This window comes from Triticum dicoccoides, chromosome 1B, assembly GCF_002162155.2.
Source record: "Triticum dicoccoides isolate Atlit2015 ecotype Zavitan chromosome 1B, WEW_v2.0, whole genome shotgun sequence".
Taxonomy (NCBI): domain Eukaryota; kingdom Viridiplantae; phylum Streptophyta; class Magnoliopsida; order Poales; family Poaceae; genus Triticum; species Triticum dicoccoides.
In genome coordinates, this window is record NC_041381.1 from 520,851,495 (window position 1) to 520,861,021 (window position 9,527).

The 9,527-nt window shown below is 45.6% G+C and overlaps 1 protein-coding gene across 1 annotated transcript; it reads left to right on the forward strand.

Moving 5' to 3' along the window:
- Positions 1–301: 301 nt before the first annotated feature.
- Positions 302–8,514, forward strand: LOC119350531 (helicase SRCAP-like). Its single transcript, XM_037618319.1, has 4 exons — positions 302–607; positions 6,962–7,256; positions 7,347–7,673; positions 8,467–8,514. Exons 1-4 carry the CDS (start codon positions 302–304, stop codon positions 8,487–8,489), a joined length of 951 nt encoding a protein of 316 aa, XP_037474216.1. The 3' UTR covers positions 8,490–8,514.
- Positions 8,515–9,527: the final 1,013 nt, after the last annotated feature.

Consider the following 9,527-nt stretch of genomic DNA (forward strand, 5'->3'; position numbering starts at 1 on the left):
ATATCTTTGTTTATTGGTTTGGACTCCCAATGCATTTTATTCTCGACCGTCGGATTTAAATCGGATGATCCAAACTCCTCTTTTTATATATATATATATAGTCCATCCCTAGTAACTTAAGACCAAACCCTATTTTTTCTAGGGATCCTCGCCTGTCCAGTAGCCGCCGCCGCTATCTCCATTCCCTCGGGATCGCCAGCGATCTAGCGGCTGCTCTCCACCTCGCAACCGACCACACACACCCAGCCTCATCCAGCCAGCCACCTTCCACCTTGATCTGGAGCCACCAGATCAAGATCCGATGGCCCCTAGGCCACCAGTTCATCCCCACCGGTCCACCACAGTGCCCCGCAGCCACGATCCCGCCTCGATCTTCTCTGCCTCGACGGAGCAGCCGTCGCCGGCCTCCAGGAACGGCTGCTCTGCATCGTCCTCGCGCGCCTCCTTCCTCGAGCAGGAGCTCGACCTACTGCCGGCGACCTCGTGCCCGATCTCCCTCACCTCCTTCGTCCTGCGAGCAACAGTAGACCGTGGCGCCACCACCGGAGCTCGCCGCTGCCGGGAATCACCGTCTTTCGCCGGAGATCGCGTCCTTGTCCTGGATCCGGTCAGTTCTGCAGTCCCACAACGCGCCCTTCCCCTTCCTTCGGTCTCCTCCTCCCTCACATCTCTTTCCCTCTCTCTGTTCTCCTTGTACCGCTGCTGCCTCCTGCCTGTGTGTCGTGCACGGGAACCGGCAAGACTCCAGCGCCATGGCCTTCCCCACCTCTGCCCGAGCGCCTCCAGGACCTCATCTGCCCCGCCGCATCGCCGAATCCGGCCACCAGGATCCTCGAGCGTCGCCGCTTCCTTCCTCCTGTTGCTCGATCCCCTGTTTCACGAATGAGGAGACGAGCACCTCGCTCGCGTGTTGACCCCGTCCTCGACCGCGCCAGCGTGGCCAGCCTCTTGGACCGAGTTGCCAGGCCCAGCAGCCCCTGCGGCCAGCTTCTTCCTCCCCGATTCGGCCTCAAAGGCCCATGTGTGAGCAGCCCTCCTCCAGCGCCCCTCTCCTGTACACTATTTGGGCTAGGCAGATTCGGCCCGTGTATGTTTTTTTTCCAGATCTGCGATTTAACTTTATTCCAGTGATTAACAGATTTGCAGAAACCCCCTTTAACTTCATGCATTTAATAACTAATAAACTATGCATCGGTTTAAAATGTTTTATATGTAAAATGCTCAGAAAATATTGTAGATTAATAATATGCCATTTTTATCTATGTTTAAAATGTTTAAATTGATGTTTGTATTAATTTGCTAATATGCCATGTTAAAATGATTTAATTCATAACTAAATAACCGTAGCTCCATTTTAAATAAACTTTATATGTAAATGGGGTGGAAAAATGCCTAGATTAACATGGTGCACTTTGTTTTCCTGTTTAACAACAATAAAATTGTGTTTAGGGCAGAACAGTACCAAATCCATAATTTGCATATGGGGATTTTCCGGAATTGTTGTTTTGTTGTTCCGGCCTCATTTAAACTTGCTTAGATAGGTAGTTTTATTATGTTTCACCTCTTGTCATGTTTAAAAACATTTAATATTGTTGTGTACCTAACCGAGAGAGAACTAAATAATCGATGTGGTGATTCGTCAATATGCAACTCGTTGCATATTGAGCTCCCCTTAACTTGTAGTATTGTTTGTTGCACTTTGCCATGCCATGCCTCTTTAAACCGGACATGCATCATACTTGATTGTGCATCATGCCATGATTATGCTTGTGTGTTTACCATGTTGTTTCTTCCTTTCCGGTGTGGCTTCTTAGTTTCGGTAATGTTGCGATTGTGAGGATTCGTTCGACTACTCCCGTTCGTCTTCTTCATGGACTCGTTCTTCTTCCTTGCGGGATTTCAGGCAAGATGAGCGCTACCCTGGATCTCACTACTATCATTGCCATGCTAGTTGCTTCGTTCTATCGCTTTGCTGCGCTACCTATCATCTGTTTGTCGAGCCATCCCATGTTGCCATGAACCTCTAACCTTTGACACCTTTCCTATGCAAACCGTTGTTTGGCTATGTTACCGCTTTGCTCAGCCCCTCTTATAGCGTTGCTAGTTGCAGGTGAAGTTGAAGATTTCTTCATGGTGGACAGGATTTTGGTTGGGATATCACAATATCTCTTATATTATTAATGCATCTATATACTTGGTAAAGGGTGGAAGGCTCGGCCTTTTGCCTAGTCTAGAAAAAAAACTATTTTGAGTCTTAGGATTATATATATCGGAGAGTAGGATTCTTTTTACTCCTCAGCCCCCTTCGTCGCTCTGGTGAGGACTCCTGACGTAGATGTTTTGTCTGTCCTCTCCTCAAATTTCACTAAATTTTTTTTTAGGATCACGCGGGTATCTTGGAATCATTCCGATGGTTTTGTGACGAGAACATTGTTCTTGGTGCCTCCTGTCTATTTATGTGGCTTTGACCCGGGGAGTCGAGCTCTGAGGTGTTGTCGTCACAATTTTATCGTTGCAGTTCTGGAATACCTGAGATTTGCCGACATCGAAAATCTCTTTTATGCAGTTGTTGGTGAGATAACCCCGATAACCCAGTACTGGGGCGAGCTCGGGAGTATTGCCATAACTCGTATAATGGATGCTTTTCGAAGGTTGAGGTACACGATTTTCGAAGGTTTCTTGGCTATGTGTTGACGGATGGATACAGCTGGATGTGGGGATTGTTAGTTTGGGTGAGATATATTGCTTCCCCTGTATCCCCAACACCAGATTGCATAACCAGAAAGTTTCGGGAGTTTTATAGGTGGGAATTCAAGTAGCTCCTAGAATATCTTTTCGACAGATGCATGATATGAGATTGGGGTTCGACGTCTAGTGGTCCGCCTTTCCACGGTCATTTTTACAGTGGTCTCGGTGTGTCTTAAAGAACCCTTGGCTATGCTGGTTCAGGGACACTTCGTATGTCATGTGCACTGCCTTGTACATGATGGTGCTGTACACTCGAGCCCGTGTGGGCCCCACCACGAAAACTTCGGACGGAATCTCTATCATATGTTTGTTCCGGCTTATTCTGCAAGCCAAATCCTTTGTTTTGTTTTATTTGTGGTATTCGAGTTGCTTCAAAGTCAAATGTTGAATCCATACTTTTCCTAAACGGTGTTCTCATATTGCTTTGTGAATACTAATCCTTTTCCAACCGGTGCGCTTCTCTTCGAGATGGTCCCATCATTCTCCCCATCCGCAAGATCAATTCTAAGTTTTCTCAACGGTGTTTGTTTCGTTCATCCCAAGTTGCCTTTGTTTTTCCGCCCTCCCACCCTTTTCTTCAAGGACTAATATATTTTAATCAAGTATCCATTTATTCATGTGAAGTCTATTCACTCTTTTCAATCAATGTTCTTATCCGGTGATTTCCCAAGAAGATGCTCAATAGTTTTAAGTTCATCATCCTTCATTGTTGTTTCTTCTCTGGTGGATCCAATTCAAGCTTTCAGTGTTGATCATATTCCTTTCCTCGTGTCAAATGCTTTCTCATGCCGATGCACCTCTTAATTGTTCACCTTTCTATATTCTTATCCGGAGTGCTCAAGATATCTCAGAAGACTTGTGTTTCCATTCTCAATCCGTTCAAGATATTTCGAGGTTGTTATCTCATTCAAGTCATTTAATTCAACCGGTGCAATCCCCCCTTTAAATTATTTCAATGGTGTTTCTTTTTAGTGGGCCCTAACCCACAGGTCTTTTCCCAGGATCTTACCTGACTCTTCGAATTATCAGGAGCGATTCTCAAATTCATTTCAAAGTTTGATGTAAGAATGATTTATCATAAGTAACATGTCCTTCTCCAAGATCTTTCAAATTCTTTCATCATTGGTTCAACCTTTTTAATTGTCATTCCGGAGTGCCTCAACAATTCATGGTGGTGTTTCTCGTCGTCATTCTCGAATTTTGAAGTCCGAAGAAGATTTCATCTTAAATCCTTACCCGTTCTTCCAAAGATGCGTAGTTCAAGCTTGATGTCATCCTCTCATAATTATTTTCGATTGTGAGAATTCTTTTCACCAATCCGGATCTATTCAGGAGTCTTTTCAGTTTGATTCTCCGGAGCACATCATCTCAGAATTATTCATTCTCAGCTTTTAGCTCTCCTTCTCCATATCTTACTGGTGCATCGCTCAAGTGGTCTCTAATCAGCTCGTGATCTCTTCGTTCTCTTGTATTTAAATCCCATCAAGTATCTTCATTCGTTTTTCCAATTCTTCCCGGTGAATTGTGCCTTTGCTATGTTCATTCACAATTCTTTCGATGGTTCGTTCAAGATTTCACTTTCTTCGTTATCATATAATTTCATCCATTCTTTCGTTGTTTCAATCCCACCGGTGGTTCCATCAATACCTTCTCAAGTTTACGCTATATCTCTCTTAATCCATCCTTTCTATGAGAATAAGTAGTATGCCAAATCCATTTCTTGTCATCAATTTAAATTGGTGAAGGATAGGCATGACGTAATTCTTATTATTGTTTCATCCAAGTGATTAATTCCTTCTTCCGGAGATTGTTCATGATGAAGTAATTCTTGGTTCTAGTGATCATCTTTTCTTTCCGAAATTCCAAGTTCTCTCGGTTATATCATCGCAAAGCTCCATCTAAATCATCGCAAGGTTTCACCTTGTGTTTTCAACTTCTCTTTCTTTCTATCATCCTTTCATTACCGGAGTTCTTCATGGAGGCTCTACATGGTGGTTCATCAAGGATTCCTTTCATTCTTCAATTGTTCTTCAAGATTTCTCTCGAAGTTATGACCCGCTAAGCTATACTCTAAAATAAACATGGTGTTTAACACATGTTTTGTTTTGAGGCGTTCAAGTATTCTTCATCTTGCATTTCGAAGTGCAATTCGTTCTACCTTATCATTTGAGGCGGTGTTATGTCATTCTTGATAATTTTGAGTTCATGTTTCTTGATTCACATGTTCTCAAGAATGAGGTATTTTAAATCCATCAATCTCTTCTTTGGAGTTATCTTGGTATAGATTTCACCTAAAGCCTTCCCCTAAGGAATGTTGCTATTTGTGGTGCTTATCAATGATCCAAGTATTCTCCTATCCTCTCGGCGAAAGCAGTTTTCATCTCTTCATTGATCTCAAGCAAGCAATTGTTTCAGTTAGTGGCCGGTTGTCACCTCATAATTTTGAGAAGTTTACCATAAGCCCACTACAAGCTTATTCTTTTCGTTGTTGGTTTTCCAACAACTACGTTCTATTCTTCTTTGCAAGGATGCTTTCCAAGCTGATTTGTGGTACAAGTTGGCATTTTCTTCTCCATTCTTCTATTTCAACGATCTAGCTTCTATTCTTTCATTCCGAAGGCATTGTGATGTTGTTCTCTTCACTCATCATCTTGTTTTGTCAAGATCGTGTTCTTTTCATGCTTATTCATTTAACTGGAGTGTTGTGTACTCATTCAAGTTCTTCCATCTTGTCAAGTTTTGCCTCTCGTTTCAATCGGAGTGCTGTCTGAAATCCTTCTTACCCCTTGTGCCATTCCTTCAATAGTTCTGGAGGCAGTGCGTTGTTGATTTCATCAAGTATCTTCCCATCTTCTCAAGTTCATGTTCTATTCCTTCCATGTTCAACTGGAGTGCTGCCCAAATTCTTCCTCTCTCATCTTGTTTTAACCGGAGTGGTTTCGAATTCTATCTTGTCCATTAAACTCTTGATTCATGTCTTTGCAACCTTCAAGTTCTTGTAATGTTCCTTGTTCCTCTTTTCTAACGGATTGTTTGCAATCTCGTTCATCTTCATTGTTTTCTTTCTTTCATTTTGCTCAACCTCTCAAGGTTCGTGGTTTCACTCATTGGTCGAAGAAGCAACTGAGTTTTACCGCTTATCTTCCTCTTCCTCTTCCCTCCGGTGCCATCCTAGATCTCGGGACGAGATCCTCTCGTAGTGGTGGAGTGTTGTAACGCCCCGGATGCAACTTTCCATATTCGTAACTCCAACTCTTGCCTTTTCCGGAGATGCGATATGTTATTTCCTTCGTGGTTGGGTTTTTGTCTGTTGTTTTGCATTTTGTTCTTGTTATGCATCTCGTCTCATGTCATCATGCGCATTGCATCGGCATCGTTTTCAAAAAACTTGCATCCGTTCAGGTTCCGCCGGTTCTCTCCGTTGTCCGTTCTGAGTCCAGACCACACTCGCACGCGCCCGCGGCACCTCCAAAATATTATTTTATAAGTGGCATAAAAATGTTCTCGGAATGGGTTGCAACTTGTCGTGCGGTCTTATTATAGTGTAGACAGGCCGCCTGTCAAGTTTCGTCGCATTCGGAGTCCGTTTGACTGCCCAACCGTTGAATATGTAACCGCGATATAGTCGGTATATTCGTCGGACGTTTCGGTCTCCGAAACCATTGCCGGGCTGCACTTCTCTTCTCTCCCCTCCGCACAGCCCATCTAACCCGGCTTAAACCCCCCTCCGACTGGTGTCGTTGGATCGTCATCGGAGGCTCCGAAACCCCTCCTAAACCCCAACCCTAGCCCCCTCTTTGCACAGTGCATCGACCCCTCTCCCGCGTTCGAAACTTCCCAAACCCGACCCGCTCAGTCATCACCATTGGGTCCGGATCATCCCCAAACATCCCTAAAATATCTTCGTTTATTTGTTTGGACTCCCAAAGCATTTTAGTCTCGACCGTCGGATTTAAATCGGATGATCCAAACTCCTCTTTTTATATATATATATATATATATTCCATCCCTAGTAACTTAAGACCAAACCCTATTTTTTCTAGGGATCCTCCCCTGTCCAGTCGCCGCCGCCGCTGTCTCCATTCCCTCGGGATCGCCAGCGATCCAGCCGCTGCTCTCCACCTCGCAACCGACCACACACACCCAGCCTCATCCAGCCAGCCACCTTCCACCTTGATCTGGAGCCACCAGATCAATATCCGATGGCCCCTAGGCCACCAGCTCATCCCCCCCGGTCCACCACAGTGCCCCGCAGCCACGATCCTGCCTCGATCTTCTCTGCCTCGACGGAGCAGCCGTCGCCGGCCTCCAGGAACGGCTGCTCTGCATCGTCCTCGCGCGCCTCCTTCCTCGAGCAGGAGCTCGACCTGCTGCCGGCGACCTCGTGCCCGATCTCCCTCACCTCCTCCATCCCGCGAGCAGCAGTAGACCGTGGCGCCACCACCGGAGCTCGCCGCTGCCGGGAATCGCCGTCTTTCGCCGGAGATCGCGTCCTTGTCCTGGATCCGGTCAGTTCTGCCGTCCCAGAGCGCGCCCTTCCCCTTCCTTCGGTCTCCTCCTCCCTCACATCTCTTTCCCTCTCTCCGTTCTCCTTGTAGCGCTGCCGCCTCCTGCCTGTGTGTCGTGCGCGGGAACCAGCAAGACTCCAGCACCATGGCCTTCCCTACCTCTGCCCGAGCGCCTCCAGGACCTCGTCTGCCCCGCCGCATCGCCGAATCCGGCCACCAGGATCCTCGAACGCCGCCGCTTCCTTCCTCCTGTTGCTCGATCCCCTGTTTCACGAACGAGGAGACGAGCGCCTCGCCCGCGCGTTGACCCCGTCCTCGACCGCGCCAGCGTGGCCAGCCTCTTGGACCGCGTCGCCAAGCCCAGCAGCCACTGCAGCTCAGCTTCTTCCTCCCCGATTCGGCCTCAAAGGCCCATGTGTAAGCAACCCTCCTTCAGCGCCCCTCTCCTGTACACTATTTGGGCTAGGCAGATTCGGCCCGTGTATGTTTTTTTTCTAGATCTGCGATTTAGCTTTATTCTAGTGATTAACAGATTTGCAGAAACCCCCTTTAACTTCATGCATTTAATAACTAATAAACTAAGCATCGGTTTAAAATGTTTTATATATGTAAAATGCGCAGAAAATTGTGTAGATTAATAATATGCCATTTTCATCTATGTTTAAAATGTTTAAATTGATGTTTGCATTAATTTGCTAATATGCCATGTTAAAATGATTTAATTCATAAGTAAATAACCGTAGCTCCATTTTAAATAAACTTTATATGTAAATGGGGTGGAAAAATGCTTAGATTAACATGGGGCACTTTGTTTTCCTGTTTAACAACAATAAAATTGTGTTTAGGGCAGAACAGTACCAAATCCATAATTTGCATATGGGGATTTTCCGGAATTGTTGTTTTGTTGTTCCGGCCTCATTTAAACTTGCTTAGATAGGTAGTTTTATTATGTTTCACCTCTTGTCATGTTTAACAACATTTAATATTGTTGTGTACCTAACCGAGAGAGAACTAAATAATTTATGTGGTGTTTCGTCAATATGCAACTCGTTGCATATTGAGCTCCACTTAACTTGTAGTATTGTTTGTTGCACTTTGCCATGCCATGCCTCTTTAAACCGGACATGCATCATACTTGATTGTGCATCATGCCATGATTATGCTTGTGTGTTTACCATGTTGTTTCTTCCTTTCCGGTGTGGCTTCTTAGTTCCGGTAATGTTGCGATTGTGAGGATTCGTTTGACTACTCCCGTTCGTCTTCTTCATGGACTCGTTCTTCTTCCTTGCGAGATTTCAGGCAAGATGACCGCTACCCTGGATCTCACTACTATCATTGCCATGCTAGTTGCTTCGTTCTATCGCTTTGCTGCGCTACCTATCATCTGTTTGTCGAGCCATCCCGTGTTGCCATGAACCTCTAACCTTTGACACCTTTCCTATGCAAACCGTTGTTTGGTTATGTTACCGCTTTGCTCAGCCCCTCTTATAGCGTTGCTAGTTGCAGGTGAAGTTGAAGATTTCTTCATGGTGGACAGGATTTTGGTTGAGATATCACAATATCTCTTATATTATTAATGCATCTATATACTTGGTAAAGGGTGGAAGGCTCGGCCTTTTGCCTAGTGTTTTGTTCCACTCTTGCCACCCTAGTTTCCGTCATACCGGTGTTATGTTCCTGGATTTTGCGTTCCTTACGCGGTCGGGTGATTTATGGGACCCCCTTGACAGTTTGCTTTGAATAAAACTCCTCCAGCAAGGCCCAACATTGACTTTTACCATTTGCCTCACCACCACCTACTTTTCCCTTGGGAGTAATTAACCCAAGGGTCATCTTCATTACAGCCCCCCCGGGCCAGTGCTTGTCTAAGTGTTGGTCCAAACTAGAGCACCATGCGGGACCATTTCCTTGGCAACTTGGATTCATCGGTTCCTGTACGCTTCGCTTATCCGGTGTTGCCCTGAGAACGAGATATGTGCAGCTCCTATCGGGATTGTCGGCGCATCGGGCGGCTTTGCTGGTCTTGTTTTACCATTGTCGAAATGTCTTGTAAACCGGGATTCCGAGTCTGATCGGGTCTTCCTGGGAGAAGGTCTATTCCTTCGTTGATCGCGAGAGCTTGTCATGGGCTAAGTTGGGACACCCCTGCAGGGTATAATCTTTCGAAAGCCGTGCCTGCAGTTATAGGCAGATGGGAATTTGTTAATGTCCGGTTGTAGATAACTTGACACCAGATCCGAATTAAAACGCATCAACTGCGTGTGTAGCCGT

Excerpts from the sequence above, each read along its gene's own strand:
- LOC119350531 (XM_037618319.1), top strand. The coding sequence starts at position 302 with ATGGCCCCTAGGCCACCAGTTCATCCCCACCGGTCCACCACAGTGCCC. Across the intron at positions 608-6,961 it reads GCGTCCTTGTCCTGGATCCG|GCCACCAGCTCATCCCCCCC; the intron begins GTCAGTTCTGCA and ends GATGGCCCCTAG. Across the intron at positions 7,257-7,346 it reads GCGTCCTTGTCCTGGATCCG|CGCTGCCGCCTCCTGCCTGT; the intron begins GTCAGTTCTGCC and ends TTCTCCTTGTAG.